Here is a 23,417-nt window from a genome sequence, read left to right as displayed (position 1 = left end):
TTCACTCCAGTGAGGTTGTTCCCATCTTGCAGTCTATGTAAACACAGAGGCTGACTGGAGTAAGGCCCCTTTCACACGGACGGACCATCTATCCATTTTTCTTCCATCCGTCGACGGACGACAATGCATTCCTATGGGCAAACGGATGACCATCCGTTAACCTCCGCTTCCGTTTTTGTCTGTTTTTTTTAACGTACAAAGCTATGTCCAGATCCGTCAAAACGGATATTAACTGACGTTAACGGACAATGTCCATCATAGTCCGATCAGTTAAGACCGGTTTTAAAAAAATAATATTTTTTTTGTTTATTTGTATGGGAGGAGCAATGCTTTCTGGGTAATTCCCTTAAAGGCACAGAAACTGCTGTAAACGGATCAAAACTGATACAAAAACGGATGTGAACGTGTACATTAACGGATGAAAATGGATATTAACGAAACAGAAGACAGATGAAGCAATGAATAAGAACTGATTCCTTTTTTAACGGTGCCCGTGTGAAAGGGGCCTTAATAAAATTCTGGAGGACGGATGAGCTCAGCTCTAATGCTCCATTCACACCAGAGCGATCCAAATTGCGGGCGGTGAATTGCCGCGATTCTGCCTGAAATTCGAAAATGCAGCAAATTGCGGGATGCTTGTGCAATGCCATTACTTCTTAATGACACCCCAATCACGGTGGGATTTTTCCACAATTGTAGCGCTTCCACACATTGTGATTTGCCACAATCACAGCGCAATTCATCATGCAGCAAAATCGCTCCACTGACGAGATTTGGCACGATTTCGAAATGTGGCGATTCTGTACACAATTCGGATCGCTCAGGTGTGAACGAAGCCTAAGACCCCATTTGCACCTGCGTGCTCCAAGAACATTTCAAGCATCGCACTTGTGGTGCCATTATTTTCGCCCAGAAAAGGCGTGGGCACTCCTTTGGCCCGTTGGGCAGCTGCCCTATGAAGAAAAAAAAAAAAACCCGCAAAAGCGTGAAGCGTGACGCGTAACGGTGAATGGGGCCTGATTAGGAGAACCAGCAGCTGAACTCACCTCTCCACCGACATCCGCATGTATTTGAAGAATTCCTTCTTATGTGTACGGAGGTCGTTGTATATGACCCAGAACTGGCCCCTCTTTATTCCATTACCAATCACTGGATGGATCTCAGACCTTCTCCTCCTCCTCCTCATTATCATCCTCCTTCGTCTCCTCCTCCTTCTCTCATTCTCCTCTTCTTGTATTAACACTGCAGCAGTTGCTGCAACAACTGCCAAGAAACATGCTGTGGCGTACATCGCTTCCAAGCTCAGGGGGCACAAACCATCACCACGCCACACACAAAAACAGGAAGCAGCTGCACGGACGCGGAAATATGATGTCACAGTGCTCCTGATGCCCACTGGCCAAACCAAAAAACGCGTCCAAAACCCGCACAAGAAACGCGTCTAGATCGCATGACGTGCGATTGGCTGCTGCTCCCGCCTATAGCCCTCGTGTATAAACGCTGGTTCTGTACTCTTATTGGCCAATTGCCTTTGACCAGACACGCCCCGCCCTGCCTACCCTACGCTCATTATGTTACTAGGCAGCGGCTGGCCCCGCCCACTCTCCATAGTTACGGTCTTAGCGGAGGTGGCAGCCGCCATCTTGTTGTAGAAATGAGCGGGTCGAACCGAGAAGCAGCGAAGGAAGAGCGTAAGAAGGCGGGGGGCGGGGTGATCAACCGGCTGAAGGCTCGGCGCGTGCACGGCGATGGGGAGCTGCGGGGAGCGGCCGCGGTCACAGAGCAGGAGTTATTAGGCCTGAAGGAGCTAAGACCGGAGCATGTCCTAGGCCTGAGTCGGGTCACTGAGAGTGAGTGACTGCAAGTAGACCTGTCACCGGCCTGTGCTTAGTGTGTGTCATTAACGTCACTTCTGTCTTCTGTCATCAGATTATCTGTGCAGACCTGAGGAGAATGTGTTCGGGATTGACTTCACTCGCTTCAAGATCCGGGACCTGGAGACTGGCACTGTGCTCTTTGAGATCTCCAAACCCTGCTCAGGTACCTGACATTCCCGGGGCAGGTCTCCTTCATACTGCATGTAGAATTAGAGGCAAAGATTCCTTTTTTATTTTGCGTGGAGTAGGGGAAGGTTATAACCTCTGTCAGCTTTTTTTTTTTGCTATTTGTGTCCCAATAGGGAGATTTCCCTTCACTTCCTGTCTCATACCCAAAACAGGAAGTGAGAGGAAGTCCCTGCAAATTAACTCCTGCCACCAAATCATGTGCCCGCTACGTCATTTGATTTTAAGTAATGCAATTTTTATGCCTGTGTTTCGTCAGATTGGGCGACTCGTCAAAATTTGTAACGGAAGTGACGTTTCGTCACTGCCGCCATCATCTTGCTACACCCAGCACTCATCCACAGTAAGGATTACAGTGAGAAGGCGGCAAGCGGACATCTTGCATTTAACACTTATTTATAACAGTAAACTGAGTTTATATAGTGAAATGCAGTGCTTAGAACTCCGTCTGACTGCTTAGATGTTGAATTTTAATTGCTTGCCACCTGCCCACCGTCAAAGGACGGCAGGGCGGTGCTGCTCTCGTTCTGGGAAGCCGTCATATGACGGCGTTGCAGAACGGCCGCTCTCGCGCGCCAGTCGTTGCCGTGCCGTGTTGCTAGGACACGGCGTGACCCCGATCTCTGTAAAGATCCACGGCTCTTTAACCATGTGATCGGCTGTGTCCAATCACAGCTGGTCACATGTAAACACGGAGATACCGGTAATCGGCTCTCCTCGCCTCACACTGACAGAGTGTGTGGTGAGGAGAGCCGATCAGTGGCATCTCCACGCAGGGGGACATCTACACATGTAATCAGGGCACTGATCATCAGTGCCCTGATTACAATATAGCAGTACAGTGTCACCAATAAATGCCACCAATCAGTCCCCATTAGCGATGCCAGTCAGTGCTGCCCATCACTGCTGTCGATCAATGCCCATCAGTACCACCTATCCATGCTGCCTATCAGTGCCCATAAGTGCGGCATATTAGTGCCTCCTCATCAGTGCCCATAAGTGCGGCATATTAGTGCCTCCTCTCAGTGCCCATAAGTGCCGCCTCATCAATGCCCACCAGTTCACCCTTTCAGTGACCCCTCATCAGCGCACATCCGTGAAGACGAAAAATTACTTAGTTACAAAATTTACTGACAGAAAAAAATTAAACTTTTTTGTTTTTTTTTTGTAAAAAATAAAAAACCAAGAGTGATTAACTACTTCCCTCCCGGCCAATGTACATAAACGGCCGGGTGGGCGCTCTCTCCTTCTGAGTGGATGTTCAGGAACGTCCCTCAGAAGGAGCGGGATCGCGCGCGTGCCTCCGATGTGCTCGTGTCACCCGAACACGGCGCAACTCGGATCGGCAGGAGGGCTCTGTGATTGGCCCTCCTGATCACATGACGGCCGTGTCCAATCACAGCCGTCATGTGATGTAAACACAGCCGGTTGCTAGGCGATCAGCTCTCCTCTCCTCACATGGAAGTTGTCGCTGAGGAGAGGGGATCGCTGCAGCCGGCTGATGATCAGTGAGTATGAGCTGTTTTTTACAGCTTTTTACTCACTGATCGCCAACCTAGTGTCAACACACATGTCCCCATACAATGTAAAACACACATGTCCCCAAAGCACATGTCCCCAAATAATAATAAAAGCTGCCCCCCACATATGTCCCACTAAAATCACATGTCCCAATGATTATCTGCACACATATGTACGTGATCACCTGCGCACATCTGTACATGATCATTTGCGTACATATGTCCGTGATCACACAAACCAATTATTATACACTTAACAGGTTTTTTTTAATCAAAAACATGTAGCAGAATACATTTTGGCTTAAATTTATGACAAAATTCTATTTTATTGGATTTCTTTTAAAACAGAAGAAAATATTGTTTTTTTCCAAATTTCTGCTATTTTTGCGCTTATATCGCAAAAAAAAAAAAAAAAAAAAAAAAAAATGGAGTCATGAATAAATCCCACCAAAAGAAAGCTCTATTTGTGCGAACAAAATTATAAAAATTTCATTTGGGTACAGCGTAGCATGACTGAGTAATTGTCATTAGAAGTGCGAGAGCACTGAAAGCTGAAAATTGGTCTGGGAAGGAAGGGGGTGAAAGTGCACAGTATTGAGGTGGTTAAATACCACCAAAACAAAGCTCTATTTGTGTATAGAAAATGATAAAAAATTTGTTTGGGTACAGTGTAACATGACCGCGCAATTGTCATTCAAAATGCGACAGCGCTGAAAGCTGAAAAATGGCCTGGGCAGGAAGGGGGTGTAAGTGCCCGGTAGGCAAGTGGTTAAAAGCAGCAATCTTCTGTCAGATTAGCAAACCTTTTGAGATCAGCAGGCTTGCCACTACTTTTAAAATTCAACATCTAAACAGTCAGACGGAGTTCTAAGTGCTGTATTTCACTATATAAATTGAGTTAACTGTTAAAAATAAGGACACTACGGTCCGTCGTCATCCGATCCCCCCATAGGGGAGAGCGTCACTCTGACAGGTCCGTCGCTGCACACTGTGCAGCGATGCACCTGTCATCTTCCTGCTCAGCGGGGATCGGCGGAGCGATCCCCGCTGAGCCAGCGGATGTTCACGGGGCGGATCATCACTGATCCGCCCCGTGAGAAAGAGGCCTTAGTGTTTGTACACCTAGAAATAAAAATAAATCATTGCATTGCCTCTGTAATGTATTTTCTATGGGCTTTTTCATAATCGATATTATAACCGTGCCTGCTGTTCTTCTCAATTACCTGGTTGATCCTGCTCGTGCCCCTCCTCCTGATAGTAAAATGACCACGCTAAGCATGGTAGCCAATCATTTTAAGTTACCTGTTATCACACACCTATGCAGGCACACTGTATAACTGCTTTTTTATTGATTTAAGAAGTATGAGATATTACATTTTCTGAAAACATATATTGCTATTGTTTGTTGCAAATACCTCTATTATATGTAATGTTATAATGAACACAACATGACTTGAGCACACAAGGAACAATAAAATGATATATTAACATAAATAAAATAACATTTAGTGAAAAAAAAACAAAACGGGGGGGGGGTAGTGGGTGTTAGACATTGACACCCCTGATCCAACCAGAAAGAATACTTGGTCCTAATATATAAAGACATTGTATAAGTGTGTGTGTGTGTATATATATATATATATATATATATATATATATATATATATATATATATATATATATATATATATATATATATATATATATATATATATATATATATATATATATATATATATATATATTGGAACATTAGGATTTTTTTAAAAAGAAAAACAGACCACCGGAACTAAAAGCCTGCTGGAAAAGAGCGGGGCAGAACAGCAAAGGACATCACTGGAGAAGCAGCTTCAAAGTGATTTTACAGGCAAAAGCTTCTTCTTTTTTTTTTTTTTTTTTTTTTATTAATTCTAATAAAAAAAATAATAAAAAAGGGAACCCCCCCATTCAGGGAGCCCTTAACGAAAAAATTATATATAATACTTTTTTTTTTTTTTTACTAATATATCAATGAATGAGCTAAAAAATAATCTTCACGACACATGTCTTTCATTGACTGACTGCAATTCTTTTTCCTAGCAATAAAAGAGCGATTTCTGTAGCTGCTACACATTGCTATTTGATAGCAGTAAACAAATACTCTTGCGCACAAGTGTGTTGATCAGGTGATCTACAGTTCAAGTTGGATAATGTCTCTGGCCTTGCTGGCCTATCCAGGATAGGGGTATCCCAGCAGTGAGAAAAAGAATAACGAAAAGAGGTTGCACCAGCCTTGTGCATTATCCTTTTGATAAGTTTATTAAAATAATAAATTAAAAACGACTCGCTCAAAGCCTTTGAATGGTGGCAATCAGTCTAATAACAGTCTCCAGGTGATGGAGAGGACATGAGGATCACTGCTGGCTGATGCGTTTTGAATGGATACTGAGGCTCGAAGGCTCTGAGAGGAAGAAGGTATCCCTTCGAAACGCGTCAGCCACAGTGATCCTCTCCACCTCTCCTACATCACCTGGAGATTGTTATCAGACTGATTGCCACCATTCAACGGCTTGTGAGTAGTTAATTCATTTATTCTTTATTTTATACTTTTTATACTACTAATGCACAAAGCAATTTAATAACCGGGGAAAGGTCAGCGATCTATAGGAGTCCAAAGTCCACCACTGTTTTTTTTAATTTTTTTTTTTTTTTTTACAGAACCTGATGAGGAAGAACCAGAATCTGGACAACTAGATAGCAGTGCTGGCCGATTTGTACGTTATCAGTTCACACCTGCATTTCTAAGGCTTCGCAAGGTTGGTGCCACGTAAGTACTTGAAATAGATTCACTGCAGTATTATGGTTTGCTGGTTAATGACGACTGTGCAGACTGTTCAGCAAAGAACAGGAAGCACTGACTATGAAATACTGAAATTGAATAGCTGTTATTAATGGCAGTTTTTCTAGTGTAGTATTGATTAACATGGGTGCTGACTCTCTTGACAAGAAAGTAGTGAAAACTGGTGCTTAACCATTTGCCGACTAAAACTTACATATACGGCAGCTCTGCTGTGCAGGATCACGTACCTAGTGTGTGATTTTGCACTTCCGGGTCTGGGGCACGCATGTGCACCACGGGCGACCTGCTCCTGCTGTGAATGTACACAGCGGGAGCTGATCGGCGATACCACGGACTTTGTATCCGCTGGCACCCGCCGAACATTAGCCAGAGAGCCAGAACGGCGATCTGCCTATGTAAACAAGGTGGATCAACCTTCTGTCAGTAGGGAAGGCATTGATCATGTGTTCCTGCAAAGCAGCAAGTAAAAGCACCTTCCATACAGTACATGAGCACTGGCTAGGCACAAAGTTAACCATTTGATCGCCCCTGATGTTACCCCTTCCCAGTCAGTGTCATTAGTACAGTGACAGTACATATTTTTTAGCACCAATCACTGTAAAAATGTCACTGGTCCCCAAAAATGTGTCAGTGTCTGATTTTTGTCTGCTGCAATATCGCAGTCCCGCTATAAGTTGCTGATTGCTGCCATAGAATGTTCAGAATTAAGCAATTAAGCAATCACATTCAAACTCATGTTAAATAGGAGTGCACACCTGCCATCATTTTAAAATGCCCCTGATTAACCCCAAATAAAGTATAGCTGTTATAGAAGGTCTTTCCTGACATTTTCTTAGTCGCATTCTACAGCAAAATCCATGGTCCGCAGAGAGCTTTCACAACATCAGAGGGATCCCATTGTTAAAAGATATCAGTCAGGAGAATGGTACAAAAGAATTTTCAAGACATTAGATATACCATGGAACACAGTGAAGACAGTCATCATCAAGTGGAGAAAATATGTCACAACAGTGACATTAACAAGAACTGGACGTCCCTCCAAAATTGATGAAAAGACCAGAAGAAAACTGGACAGGGAGGCTGCCAAGAGGCCTACAGCAACATTAAATGAGCTTCGGGAATATCTGACAAGTACTGGCTGAGTGGTACATGTGACAACAATCTCCCGTATTGTCTGGGCTATGGTGTAGAGTGGAAAGACTGAAGCCTTTACTTGCCAAAAAAAAACATCTAAGCCTGGTTAAATTTTTCAAAAAACACATCTGAAGTCTTCCAAAAGCATGTGGGGAAAATGTGTACTGGTCTGATAAAACCAAGGTTGAACTTTTGGCCAAAATTCCAAAAGATGTTTGGCACAAAAACAACACTGCATGTCACCAAAAGAACACTATACCCACCATGAAGTATGGTGGTCGCAGCATCATGCTTTTGGGGCTGTTTTTCTTCAGCTGGAACAGGGGCCTTAGTCAAGGTAGAGGGAATTATGAACAGTTCCAAATACCAGTCAATATTGGCACAAAACCTTCTTCAGGCTTCTGCTAGAAAGCTGAACATGAAGAGGAACTTCATCTTTCAGCATGACAACGACCCAAAGCATACATCCAAATCAACAAAGGAATGACTTCACTAGAAGAAGATTAAAGTTTTGGAATGGCCCAGACCTGAATCCGATTAGAAAATCTGTGGGGTGATCTGAAGCGGGCTGTGCACCGGAGATGTTCTCGCAATCTGACAGATTTGGAGTGTTTTTTGCAAAGAAAAGTGGGCAAATAAGTTGAGATGTGCCATGCTGCTAGTCTCATACCCAAAAAAACTGAGTGCTGTTATAAAATAAAAAGGTGCTTCAACAAAGTGTTATGCCCCGTACACACGATCAGAAATTCCGCCAGTAAAAGTCGGATTTGAGCTTTTGGTCAGAAATTGCGACAGTGTGTATGTTCCATCGGACTTTTGCTGGCAGAATTCTAGCTAGCAAAAGATTGAGAGCAAGTTCTCAATTTTTCGGTCGGGAAAAAGTTCCTATCCAAAAATGCTTTAGTCTGTATGCAATTCGGACGCGCAAAAAATCACGCATGCTCGGAAACAATTCGACGCATGCTTGGAAGCATTGAACTTCGTTTTTTCGGGTCGTCGTAGTGTTGTTCGTCACCGCGTTCTTGACGGTTGAAAGTTCAGAGAACTTTTGTGTGACCGTGTGTATGCAAGGCAAGCTTGAGTGGAATTCCGTTGGAAAAACCATCCAAGTTTTTTTCTGACGGAATTTCTGATCGTGTGTATGGGGCATAAGTGTAAGGGTGTGCACACTTATGCAACCATATTATTTATTTTAGTTTTTTAGCTTTACTTCCCTCCACCTAAAAGATTTCAGTTTGTTCAACTGAGTTGTACAGTTTATAGGTCACATTAAATGTGGAAAAAGTTCTGAAATTATTTATCTTTGTCTCATTTTTTTTTTTTACATCACAGAAACCTGACATTTTAACGGGTGTGTAAACTTTTTATATCCACTGTATTATTTTTAATTTTATTTATTTTTTTACACAAACTCACAGGTTTTTATTGTTCAGAATTACAACCATGGGCACTGTGCTGGCAATCTAGCAACAGATTATGTCATAGGTTGCTAAGGAGGACATCGAGCCCTCAGGACATCCTTAGTTGCCCCTCTCCATCAGCACTGGGGTCGCAATAACTGAATGAGGGTGAAAAAATTGGAGTGAAGGGAAACTGTGGAATACTAGTCAATACCAGTGTGCAAAGCTGTGTTTTTGGTTTAGAAGAATAAATGGCCTCTGATGTTGGATGTCCTACGTGTTCTGATGCCACTGCATTATATAAAACTATTGGTTTAGTTTTTTTACATTTTAGAATGGGGTGCCTCCAGATAGATGCATAGACATGGCAAATTACCCTGTGTTAGTTCACACCACCATGCTGCAGTGGTGCGTGGTGAAAAAAGTAAGACTCGTGCTACTTTTTTTTTTTTTTTTTTTCCCCACTGCAGCAACACACTACACTTGCCATTTTGACATTTCGATAAAGTAAGAAAATTGATTTTAAAAAAAATGCATTGTAATTTGTGCTTTACACTGTTTTACTTCACAGCATACACCAACGTGTTATAACGCTGCTGCTGGTGTGGATAGACCATTAACCACTTCCTGAGCACCCACTGTGTGTATATATACATAATGACTTTGGCGTTATATACCGTGGTAATGGCAGCAGATAACTGTCAAAACCTGGTTGTATTTTTATATCACATGCGATCCTCTTTCGGATAAAAGTGGTTCTGGTGGCAGATTCGGCACAGGATAACTTTTACGGGTGGTCTTTTTGATCCCAGGTCTCGTATTAAAGAGGCCCTGTCCTGTTTATTTCTATTGCAAGAGATGTTTACATTCCTTGTAATAGGAATAACAGTGATCAATATTATTATTTTTTTTTTTTTTTTTTTTTTTTTAAAGAGACAGTGTAAAAAATAAGTAAAGTAGAGAAATTTTTTTTTTTTTAAGCGCCCCATCCCTCCGAGCTTGTAGGCAGAAGCGAGCACATACGCAAGTCACGCCCACATATGTAAACCAAACGTAAGCTATCGCTGTGAACATTAGTGCGAGCAATAATTCTAGCACTAGACCTCTTATGTATCTGAACAGGTTACCTATAAAAAATGTTAGTGTCGCCTATGGTGATTTTTAAGTACCGTAGTTTGTCGCCATTCCACGAGCATGCGCAATTTTAAAGCCTGATATGTTTAGTATCAATTTACTGGGCGTAACATCATCTTTCACAATATACAAAAAAATTGGGCTAACTTTTTACTGTTTTCTTATTTTTTTGTGCAAATTCAGTGTGACATAAAGTATTGCAACGATCTCCATTTTAATTTCTGGGGTCTCTGCTAAAAAAAAATATATCATGTTTGGGGGTTCCAAGTAGTTTTCTAGCAAAAAATACTGACTTTTAACTTGTGAACAACAAATGTCAGAAAAAGGCCCGGTCCTTAAAGTGAAAGAACCCCCTCCCACCCCTTTATCGTTTTCAGCTAAAGAAGCTGACATCTTTACCTCTGTTTAATCTATAACTGCTATGATGCTGCACATTAGGGCTGCAGCTAATGATTATTTTCATAATCGATTAGTTGGCTGATTTATTGTTTCGATTAATCGGATAATAACCTTAAAAAAAAAAAAAAAAGTGTGGTGTAAAGTTTAAAAAAAAATGTATTAAAAATCTCTATGCAGTGGTAAATATAAATAACCAACTATATGCTTAGGGAGAAAATTCTCTAATCTAGTCTGAGAATAACAGACAGAAGAGAGATACTGTATATACTATTGGAGGTTGAATCTGGTAAATATCAGACTAGGAGATCACATTTTTTATTTGGACCCCTTTCACACTGGGGCGCATGTAATGATACCTGCCCCCTGTAATGTTCCCTGCCTCCTTGTAATGTGCCCTGTTCCAATGAGCCCTTCCTGCATGTAATATGCCCTGCTCCCACGTAAAGTTTACTTTAAATGTAATTGTAATGCATTCTATTACCTCCAGTCTATCAGCCTTCACCTTCTCTGGGTTCAGATGCTGATCTTCCCTGCACAGTCTTTAAAGTATTTTTTTTTTTTTAAACAACAAATATGTTATACTTACCTGCTATGTGTAATGTAGAGCTGAAACAACTAATCGATTAATCGACAACTAATTGATTATGAAATTAATCCATTACTATTTTTATAATCGATTAATCGGCCAGTAACATAATGGGGTTAAAAAAAACCCTAAAATGAGCCCTTTATAGTACAAAAAGAGCAAATAATCGTTACTGCAAATATTACTTTCACTGTTCTACACAAAAAAAAAATTAACCCCTTTACAGTAGTGATTATCTGCTTTTTTGTACTATAAAGGGCTAATTTTATTTTTTCACCCCATTATGTTACTAAACATCTTAGACCTGGTTCACATCTATGTGTTTTTTTGGTACTTTTTGCAGAAACGCACTACAGTTAATTTACATGGTTTCCTATGGGACACGTTCACGCAAAATGGTGATTTTTTTTTTTTTTTTTTTGGTTTAATCTACTTCAATAGAGAAGCTGAAGAAAAGCGTGTAATGCATTTTTGCAGCAATATGTGTTTTTTAATCTGCCCAACAACAAATTGGCCAAAAAAAAGCAAAAACGCAAATTGCAGCAAAATCACGTGCACAAAAATCAAAACGCACAGCAAAAAGCACTGCAGAAACAGATGAAAAGCAAACTGCATAGGTGTGTACTGAGCCTTATGCTGGCCACACGGATCAATTTTCAGACGAGAATGTTCAGACGAAAAATCTTTGTACATTCACTGAATGAAAGAACAAACGTTCTTAAAATGACATTTTTTTGAAGGAAGACATTTGTTTTTGTTTTTAATAAAAAAATTTGATCACTGAGTCTGATGATATTTACCAGATTCACCCTTTCAATAGTATATACAGTATATCTCCTCTAATAGTATATACAGTATATCTCCTCTAATAGTATATACAGTATATCTCTTCTGTCTGTTATGCTCAGAGTGCATTCGATATTTTGCTCCCTAACCATATAGTTGGTTATTTATATTTACCACTGCATAGAGATATTTTAAGAATAAATTACCTTTTTTTTTAAAACTGTACACATTAACTAAATTACACACCACACTTCTTTTTAAGGTTATTAACCGAATAATCGATTAATCGAAACAATAATCGGCCGACTAATTGATTATGAAAATAATCGTTAGTTGCAGCCCTAGTGTAATGGTTTTGCACAGAACAGCCCAGATTCTTCTCTTCTGGGGTTCCTCACCGATGCTTCTGCTCCTCCCTGCCTTCAGAGTGCCCCAATAGCAAGCTACAAATTATAGTATAGTGTGCCCCTATAACAAGGTAAAAAACTTCTGCCTTTACACCCACTCACTTCCTGCCCAGGACTACATGTTCCATGAGGTATTGCTCCTCACACATTCACAAGTTCTCAGGCACTTACTGACATGTATGGACGGTGTACTGAGCTGTATGTGTGCTGCACTGTATTTATTGATGTGTAAACATATATTGCATTCTGTATGCAGGCTAACTAATCGGCTGGCCGATAAAACGATTATGAAAATAGTTGACAACTATTTTCATAATCGATTAGTTGTCAATTAATCAATTAGTTGTTTCAGCCCTACTTGCACATATGATCAGTTATAACACCAGCCATTGGATGGTTTGACAGTTTGGTCAAACCAGTATGAAGGCTGTGTGCGAACAGGTTACTGTACTCAAGAATTAACACAGGAATTAGAAATCTTTATTAAATTAATGTAAAACTTTTATTATAGTAGGAGTGCCATTTTTACTATATTGTGTGCTGGGTTTATATGTAACTTATTGAGTAAGAGTGAGAAACTGGCGCACTCTTCTATTTAAAGCTTGGCACTAACTGGAATGTATAGTCTTTAAGAAGAAGGATGCAATCGATGCCCTTGTAAAGAGTTTGTACTACCAGTCTATATTGACATTAAAGTGGAACTTTCCCGCCTATTGGCAAAAATTTCCAGATCCCAACAGTCCTTTCTTGTCATAGGGGCCATTTGTTGCTCCACCAGGCAACTGGTGAATGAACTTGAGCTAATCATTACTGAACTGGCCTCCTTTTTACAATGACCTGTATAGTTCATGTGATGACTACTCTGATGAGGCACTGCAGAATTATTTACAACCTATAACCCTACCGGTTCTGACCAGACGAGCCCGCTTGGACTTGGATGCCCCGTTCACATTGGACGAGCTGAAAGAGGCGGCTGGTTCTTTCCCCACCTGTAGGGCACCTGGGGGTGATGGGATCCCCATGGAGGTATATACCCAATATGGGGATTTCATTCTCCCTAAACTGTTGGAAGTGTTCGATGCCTCTCTGAAAATGGGACAGTTACCTACTACACATATCTAGGGAGAATGTTCTACTGCTGCTTAAGCCGGTAAAGGACCCAGTAGACCCGAGTTCGTACAGACCCACTTCGTTAGTACAAAGTGACGTAAAAATTTTAGCAAATATATTGGCCCTGAGAGTGAACAAAGTCATCCTGTCCACCCAGACCAGGCAGGCTTTATGCCACGCCAACATGCAAACCCCAGCTGACAATACTGGACATAGAGCCCTGTTGTCCCTTGAAGGTAATAAGGCATTTGATAGTCTTAGTTGGTGGTATCTCTGGGCTGTATTATCTAAATTTGGATTTGGCTCCAGATTTATTGCATGGACATGTTTTTATTATATAGCTCTCCACAAGCGGCCATACGAATGTCTGATAGGATGTCTCCTGTCTTTGCACTGGGCAGGGGAACTAGGCAGGGATGTCCTGTGTCCCCCCTGCTCTTTGCTCTAGCCATTGAACTTCTCGCTGCCCAGGTGCCCACAAGTAACGGGATTCAGATATGGCGAATTGCATGAGAAGAGCATGCTCTACGCTGACGATATGCTCCCCTTCCTGGGGGACGTAAATAACTCATTAACTAAAGTTATGGCAATCATTTCAGCCAATATTCTGGCCTTACCATCGGTTGCGCGTTGATGCTCTTGGATGATGTATCTGGGCCGCGGGCAGCGCTTCCCTGTCCTGTCCCAATAGTAACCACCTTTAGATACTTGGGCATTCAAATAGCGCCCATGCTTACTGATTATCACAGCTTAAACATTTTACCCTTTTCTAACCTGGTAAAAAAAACATATGGAACAAACTTAAAATGTCCCTGGCAGGGAAAACCAACCTCATCAAGATAATTCTCATGCCCCAGTTTCTATAGGTGCTCCATAACACACCTGTAGTTATTCCATTGAAGGTATTCCGAGTGGTTAATTCTCTATTTAGACTGCTATTCTAGAACACTCGCCCTCCCAGGTTTAAATTGGAGCAGCTGCAGTATCCCAAGTATGGGGGTGGTCTAATGCTCCCCAACCCTTGGCTATACTACCTGGCTGCACAACTGCGGCAGAATCCATTCCAGAGAGCTTGGAGGCTCAGCTGTTCCAAAGACCCAATAAACGAATACCCACTTATACGCTTCTTCAAAAGATGTGGAAAGAGGCTAAACAATTTCAGCAAGTAAAGGGGTACACAATGTACAGCCGGATCTGGGAGAACAAATCTTATGAGAAACAGGCTAAACTTCAACAGGGACCCAGATGGCGTTCCATAGGAGTAATCGCCTCTCACACGTTTTTCACAACGGGAAACTACTCTCCTTTTTCAGACTTGCAAAATAAGTATGCATTGCCCTCGAACATGCTGTCTTACTACCTGCAATTGCATCATTCCATGGAATAAATGCTACATGAATCATCTGCCCTTACTTAAGATCGCCACGGTCAGTAATGCTAGGGGACATTTTTCAAGGTGGTTTCCAGGCCTAGGCAAATGATGCCCTCCCAGGTGGGGAGGAAGAGGGGTTTTCTCAGCTAGGCACACACTCCTGCATGCATGCTTGAGCTAAGGGTAGATGGATTCCTGGAAATGAATGCTGTATGAATAATCTGGCCTTACTCAAGATGGCCACAACCAGGAATGCTTGGGGGGGGTAAAGTGATTTTTCAGCTAAATGAAGCATAGTGACATGGATGGATGTGGTCGTTTGCTTTGATTATTAAAAATGAATTCAATAGTGTTTTTTTGTGGTGCTTAGATGCAGTGAAGAGCCGCTTTAAAGAATGACATTATAAGAAGATATCTAGAAAGAAAACTAGGAATTGTGGAAAAACAGGATATGACTTAACTTTAACCCTTCTATTTCATTTAATGTTTTTATTTTAATTTTGTTTAATTTTTTTTAGGGTAGAGTTCACAGTGGGTGAAAAGCCTGTGAATAGTTTCCGAATGATTGAGAGACATTTCTTCCGTGATCGGATCCTTAAAACTTTTGACTTTGACTTTGGATTTTGCATTCCAAATAGCTGTAATACCTGTGAACACATGTACGAATTCCCACAACTGTCAGAGGATATAAGTAAGTAATATATATGTGGTGAAAATGAAATCTTGCCTATGTGTATTTGTGCATGTAAACCAGTGATGGTCAAATTAGTAAATACAGAAGGCTTCAAGTGCGGGTCCTCAACATGCCTAGAGGGCCACACTCTATTTTCACAAATTTTCTACTATTGATACAATACACTATGATGCACGTGGTAAAAGAACTTATTTGTTTAGAAAAAAAAAATCATCTGTCTGATTTTTAGTGCAATTTGCTTCATTATGGCAATGCACCCTAATATGATTAAAATTTACCACAATGCACCACACCATCATGTGTTCCAGTGTTCTGCAGTGCAAGGAGGGTCCAATGGCACCTCAACGCAGTAACAAATTTTGCGTGTGATGCATTGTGTTTTCAGTGCTCCGCCCATAGTGTATTCTTGGATTTAGTGTCAGTAACAGTTGGTGGTTCCTGAGCTAAGTCCCTCCAGAGCCATTGTCGCTTAAAGTGCAGGCTGTTGTGCTCCAGACACAAATACTGGTTTGGCACATAGCAGGACAAATGCTGAGTGCTGGCAAGCCACTGGTGGCCTATGGGTCATTTTTGGACACCAGGGATGTAAACCATTTAATTGTTCCTCAAGCATGCAATTTGTAACCCCGCTGTACAGCTGATAACTTAAAGGATAAGTGACTTGGTTTTGACTTTATGTTAATTTAGTCTGGATCCACTGAAAGAATTCCATTAAAGCACTAGTTAACACGGCTTGATGATTTGTACTTACTGGTAAGCTTATAATAAAGCTTACCTGTAGGTACAAGGAATATCTCCTAAACATTTACAGTTTAGGAGCTATTCACCATCTCTGCAGCCGGTGAAGTCACCGGCGCACTGCACTTTACAGGGACGGGATACTGAGTATGCCATACCTTCAGGGTGCTGTGCCATGGCCGTGACTCCTGCGCACATGCGCGAGAGTGACGTCACTGCACCTCAGCTATTCAAATGGCCGGAGGCCAAGAACCCGGACGGAAGACCGGGTGAAGACAGAAGCCCTATCAGTGTGCCCCTGGGGGGGCTTTGTTTTAAGGAAAGTCTTTTTACAATGTGCCAGTATGCGGTGCATACTAGAACAATATGCTCTTAACTTGCAGGGGAAATTTTGTTTGGTGTTTTTTTTTTTTTTTTTTTTTTTTTTTTTTGCTTCACTTTTTTTTTTTTTTTTTTTTTTTTTTTTTGTTTCCAGACCTTTCTGCTGCTTTACGTGTATGTCTGGACAAAAAAAAAAAGTACAAAAAAATATATATATTTAATTACACACCCCCTTTTGAAATATACAGTTGTGCTCAAAGTTTACATACCATTGGAGAATTGGTAACATATGTATCATTTTTGAGAAAAACATGAGTGAGCAGGCAAAACACATTTCTTTTATTTCTTATGGGATTCATATTCAATTGTAGGTCATAACAGAATGGCACAATCGATAAAATAAAACATGGCAACAAGTAAACAAATGAAATGACCCCTGTTACAAACCTGATAGATTCAAATTAAACATAAGATTAAAATTGCTTGAGCGGTGGTTTTTCACAGAAAATAACCTCATTAGAAGAATCAGTCATTTACAGGAAATGTCAACATTTACCTAAGACCACAGCTGTCTTTATATAACTTGATATCATATTTCTTTTTTTGTTTTTTGAACGTGTGGTTTTCACTGACGGCAAACCCTCCTTGTGCATATTGTCATCATATTCCCCAATAGGAATTACCCAGGTTCATGATCAGCCTAATTTAGGTCTCATTCACACCAGCAATTGCGCTTTGTGTTGTGATAACATTATGAATGGCATCCCAATGCGACATGCTGATGAGTGTGCATTGCATATACCATTTTGTTTTTGTTTTTTTTTGTTTTTTTTTGGCAGCGGCAATGCATATTAGGTGTTTAGCCAGCTAAATGGCACTGTATTGCACCAATGTATGTAACATGGCATGTTACTACTGCGTGATAGTGTGAACGGACAATTAAACTGACAACATTCTCAATTTTTAACCACTTCAATACCCGCCTATAGTAAAATGACGTCCTCTACTTTGTGGGGTGATATCTGAATGATGCTTGCAGCTAGATGCATCATTCAGATATCATTCTTTTCAGCCGCCGATTCTGTGCATAAGAACGATCATAGCGGCAGTGCCACCGCTTGATCGTTCTTATAGGCGACGGGAGGGGACGCCCCCCCTCCCGCCGCCATCCGGTGCTTCTCCGGGCTCTCCCGTGCCATCGGGGGCCCAGAGAATGAATCGGCCGGCGCCGGATGTTGACGATAGAGATGACTGGTGAACAGATGGTCACCAGTCATCTCTATGACCGTGGGAGGCCCGGGCGCGTCGTTATGACGTCACGCCCGGGTACCCGGAAATAACCGAAGCCACGAACGCGGCTGTCAGCATGAGATCGGTGAATTTTTTTTTTTTTCCGATCTCATGCTTTCCAGCCTAGAGGAGAGATGTGGGGTCTTATTGACCCCACATCTCTCCCTATAGAGGACCTGCCACATAGATTCCTATTACAAGGGATGTTTACATTCCTTGTAATAGAAATAAAAGTAATCAAAAAAAAAATGTTAAAAAAAGTGTAAAAATAAAAAAAAAAACGAAGTAAAAAAAAAAAAATTAAAATAATAAAAAAAAAAATTAAAACGCCCCTGTCCCCGGTAACTCGCGCTCAGAACGCACACGTAAGTCCCGCCCACATATGTAAACACCGCTCAAACCACACATGAGGTATCGCCGCGTGCGTTAGGGCATGTGCAACAATTCTGGCACTAGACCTCCTCTGTAACTCTAAACTGGTAACCTGTAAAAAAATTTTAAAGCGTCGCCTATGGAGATTTTTAAGTAATGAAGTTTGGCGCCATTCCATGATTGTGCGCAATTTTAAAGCATGACATGTTAGGTATCTATTTACTCGGCGTAACATCGTCTTTCACATTATACAAAAAAATTGGGCTGACTTTACTGTCTTGTTGTTTTTTAATTCATGAAACCGTTTTTTTTTTCCAAAAAAAAGGCGTTTGAAAAATTATTGCGCAAATACTGTGTGAGATAAAAAGTTGCAATGACTGCCATTTTATTCCCTAGGTTGTCTGCTAAAAAAAACATATATAATGTTTGGGGGTTCTGAGTAATTTTCTAGCAAAAAAATGATGATTTTTACATGAAGTAGAGAAGTGCCAGAATAGGCCCGGTATTGAAGCGGTTAAAGAGCGGCAGAACAGTAAAGCACAACTATTTTGTGTAGTTTTGAAAAACAAGAAGTAGAGTTTGCATATGCTGTGAGCAAATATGGCTACCTCCCATGTACGTATAAATTTAAAGACTGTACATAGAAAATGTCAAGGGTTTTTTTTGCCGAAACAACTGGTATTTTGCACTTGTTGAACAGATTTAAGAGAACTTTCAATGATATACATGTATTTACAGTATTTAGAGAATTAAAGGGGACCAAATAAGAGACGTTCATCAGTGGGTTTACATTCACTTTGAGTGAGTTTGAATAATTTCCCCTACCAACTGAAAGCCGTCTAGAATGGCTAGTCAGCAAATCTCTATAATTTAATACTGAGCTCCATTTGGTTGTGCTTGTACGCTATAACTACTTTTCTTTATATAGGTATTTTGTACATAAACATTTTTTTTTTTCTACAGTCCGGATGATGATTGATAACCCATATGAAACAAGATCTGATAGCTTTTACTTTGTGGACAACAAGCTTATCATGCATAATAAAGCGGACTATGCCTACAATGGAGGACAATGAGGATCAATTTCCTCCGACTGAAAACTGATGTTCCCAGACAGGAGCTGAGGGTGTTGCATTTTCTGTGTGGTCAGTCCTTTATTCAACAGATCAAGAAGTGCGGCGTCTTTTTTTATAAAAACGCTGTAATTAGAAGACTTTGTACAAAGGAAAAAATATTTATTTTTTTTGTAATATACACTGATCTTTTGGTCCTGCTATAGCAGTTAAACAACCTTCAAAGCTCTGAAGGAAGCTAGTTTTGCTGTTACAGTAAATTATGTTTTATATCATGAAAGCACCCAGCTATAGTTGGCATAAATGGTAACTTGACATGTTCTGTGCAATATGATTTTACTTTTGTCCTCTCCATAGACAGACTTTGCACATCACCAATTGCTGTATGTTTATTGCATGGTATTGAGTTCACACCAAGGATATATATAATGTGTTCTTGGGCCTCATGCACACAGGCAGTTTGGCACTTACAATGTTATAACCAAGCAATTTTGGGTACTTTGCAGGCGCAAGTGCAGTGTACACAGCCTGCTGCCACCAGCCTGTCATAATCAATGACCTGAGTAGTACTTGCATATAGGGCCGCATATTTCAAATGCAGGGTCCTGTACACAACTACACCTCAGAATAGTATACAGTCGCTGGGCATCCAAAAACTTGTTTTTTGTTGTTTTTTTTTTTTTTTTTTCTGCTTTGCATGTCACTCTACCCATGTGCATGACACCTTACTTTAATAAAGCATTTTTATCATAATGCAAATTGCCTTCACAAGGGAAACAAGCAGACCCTATACCCACCAATCTGCTTTTGTCTTCCCGCAATACTACTTTTTTTTTTTTTTTTTGGTACAAGTAGTTGTTCTGATGCCACATTGGTTTTGACACGTACTGAAATATTGTATGCCTGATAAGCCATGTTGATTTAAACCTTAATCAAAATCTCCAGTGTACTGCACCACAGAAAAAAAATAATGCGTGCAGCTGTCGGTAAGGAGCAATACAAAACTTCCAAGGTCAAAATCCAGGTCACAATCTCCACAATGACGTTGCATCCAAACATCTCGCTCTATGCACGTTTCGTCAATTAAAACCTTAACAGCACAGCTTGAAATAACATGAGTAAAAGAGGTGCTCTGAAAATGGAGTGTGGGGGTGACTTGGGAACACATGAGCTGTAAAGTATAGTCCCCCCTAAACATACAATGCTGTATTCTATTTTTGAGAGATTCGCTTACATTTGGCCTATGTTCTCAAGCATGTTACGGGTCTCTTTGCATTATGAGCTGTGATTTGACCTGTTCTGCCGGATATAGCTTGTATGGTCCCATTATTCGCTTCCAAATAATTTTGAAGGGGTTAAAACTATGTGTACAATTAAACTACAGCCATTTCCAGTATTTTTAATGGGAAATATTGTTTAAGTTGTGCTAAATTCAAAATACAAACATTTTTTAACTTTCATAATAAAATAAACTCTCTCACACACACACACACACACACACACACACACATACATTCAGATACATTCAGATACATTGGCATTGGTACCTAGGATGAGAGGAATGTATGGAGCAAGGTAAGGTGAAGTTACTCAGTCTGCATTAACAGCAGGTTCTTTTCACACAATTTCTAATAGAGTTTCTGTATACTATTTTTGTAACAATTGAATTATGTTAAGCTTGTACTTTGTGTCACAACAGCTAATTGTTACCATGTGTTACCTGCTGTTGGTCAAAATGTGCCTATTTTTTCCAAAAAATGTAATCTTCCAGTTGTAGTATATATTCTTAGCGTATAAGGTTTACTTCATCAAACTTTACCCAAGAATAAGGCCCCTTTCACACGGGGTGGATCTGCTCAGCGGGGGATCGCTCCTTTGATCCCCACTGAGCAGGCAGTTGGCAGGTCCATCCCTGCTCACCGTGCAGGGACGGATCTGTCAGAGCTCTGCTGTCCTCTATAGGAAGATCGGCTGAAAATGGACAGCGTGTCCGTTTTCATCCAATCCACTGGACGAATGGCGAACATATTGACATCCGTCTCTTTTCAGCGGATCTTGTCAAATCGGATGGCAGGCGGGTGTCAGCAGATACATCTCCGCTGACATCCGCCTGCCTATACAAGTCCAATGGGTGGCCTACTCAGATCCGCCTGAAAAACGGACAGGCGGGTCTTTGTGGGCTGATCATGTGAAAGGGGCGTAATGCTCATTAAAATTGTCATTTTTATTTTAAAATCTCTTAGGACTCTGAATTATTTTTGAAGTTGAAAATAAATGTCTTTTCTAAATAAATAAAATAAAAATCCTTAGCCTGTAGTTTTAGCTTTAAGAGTTTAACCTAAACTAATGATAAAGCTTTAAATTTAATCTTCTTAACTTCCATTAAAGTTCCAAGCAATAACTTTGCTACCCAAATACCAGCTGTGGATTTCAACCATGGGGACTGGAGAATGGGTTAAGGCCAGATCACCTAAATGTCTTCCATATCCAAAGATTTGTTGGGATTGCTTAAAGTGACCCTGTCACAGGGGGAGGCCATGAAAGCAAGCCTGTACAAAGAGGATCGTAATGCTTATCCTTTTGGCAAGTGTGTTAAATCCTCACGATCTCCAAGATCTGTGTGCGCTGCAGCTGTCATACACTTATGGGGTGTGTTTGTGTTGGGGTTGGGATCGCAGGAGGAAACAAACACCCCTTCCCACCCCCTGCATACACTTGGTGACAGAGTACCTTTAAGATCAATAAATGCCTGAGTTTTTGGTAGTTACCTTGTAGCAAAATAATGAATTCAAATAGTGGTCATTCAAGTTTTAAAACTGTATTATAAGAATATGCTGCCTAGTTTGGTTCTGCTGCTAACGTTAAAAAGCAGCTTGTCAAGTAATCTCACATTTTAAAGCAAACTTTTTCTTTCCAGTTACAGTCCACAAAGGACAGCTTTACGTTTTAGACACCTATCCTTCACTCGCAAGTGTACTTTACTAGGTGCCATGTTTTCACTAATGAAAACTGACATGCATTGACCTTCTTAAAAAGCCTTTGGTAAAGGGACTTTAGTAGATGCAGGAAAATCTGCTGCTTATCCTGGGATCTACTGGATTACATTTATAGGGTGTAAATGTGTAGTTTTTTTCTGTTAATTATAATTTTCGAACTGTTGGTTTGTAACTGTTGACATACTGACTGAGAAGTTAGTTTAGCTGGATGGTACAACTAAGCAGAGTGTACAGCATTTGCAATAGTGTAATGTTTTGTTTTACCCATAGACAATGGGCTGTTTATAAGATCTTGTATTTTTCTTTAATAATAAAGTTTATAATAAGTGGTTTGTGTTCATCTCATTTAGTATATATTTGCAATGAGAGGTACAACAATCAACCATTCCAAGCAAGTTGCTTGATTGTTGTATACAGCAGCCTTTTATGCTTGCTTAGGAAACTTTTGTCTTTAGCTACCAGGGCATCAGTGTGGCTTTAGCAGGAACCAGCAGACCTCAAATAGTTGGACATCAAAGTGATCATTTGTGACTTAGAGCAGCAGCCCACAACCTTTTTGGCATCGGGGACCTGTTTTGTAGAAAAAGTTCTTGCCAAAGACCAGGGCCGGGTGAGAGTAGGGGGGATTTGTTTGGGGGCCGCAGGTGATTTATTGGGGCAATTGCTGGTGTTAGCTCTTCAGTCATCACAGCACCATGGTTGATATGGTGTTAGGATGATTGAAGCACATTATATCTATTATTATATTCCATTGTAATGTAAAATGAAATGGCTCGACTTGCCATAATGCACAATTGGTGGAAGCCCTGAGTGTGTCACTTGCCACCGTCGCCTGCCACCAGATGCAGCATGTCACTTGCCACCGTCGCCTGCCACTAGATGCAGCTTCCCACTATCCTGCCACCAGATGTAGAATGTCACTGTAGCCTGCCACCAAAAATAAGAATTTAAGGCCAGGTTTTTAAGGCTTTTCTTTTTTTTTTTTCTGCAGTTGAACTTTACTTACTCACCCTCTTCTTGCAGCCTCTCCCCAGCACTCATTCCAGGTTGGTGTCCTCTGGCAGTTTGAACAGACAGGCCTAGATGACGTAACTTCTGCGCATGCGCACAGAAGCGATTTCTGCATTAACATCACACTCGGTGTCACCGCTACTGTGATTATCTCCTGGATGGTGGTTGTAAA

The 23,417-nt window shown here is 40.9% G+C and overlaps 1 protein-coding gene across 1 annotated transcript; it reads left to right on the top strand.

The window, feature by feature from the left end:
- The first annotated feature begins 1,577 nt into the window (after window positions 1-1,577).
- UNC119B (unc-119 lipid binding chaperone B) lies at window positions 1,578-22,563 on the top strand. The gene is made up of 5 exons (XM_073629288.1): window positions 1,578-1,850; window positions 1,930-2,040; window positions 6,281-6,389; window positions 15,269-15,441; window positions 19,129-22,563. Exons 1-5 carry the CDS (start codon window positions 1,655-1,657, stop codon window positions 19,239-19,241), a joined length of 702 nt encoding a protein of 233 aa, XP_073485389.1. The 5' UTR covers window positions 1,578-1,654; the 3' UTR covers window positions 19,242-22,563.
- The last annotated feature ends 854 nt before the right edge of the window (window positions 22,564-23,417 follow it).

Source organism: Aquarana catesbeiana, linkage group LG01, assembly GCF_042186555.1.
Source record: "Aquarana catesbeiana isolate 2022-GZ linkage group LG01, ASM4218655v1, whole genome shotgun sequence".
NCBI classification, from domain to species: domain Eukaryota; kingdom Metazoa; phylum Chordata; class Amphibia; order Anura; family Ranidae; genus Aquarana; species Aquarana catesbeiana.
The sequence above is the reverse complement of the archived record's forward strand: the minus strand, read 5'-3'. Positions and strand labels throughout refer to the sequence as shown.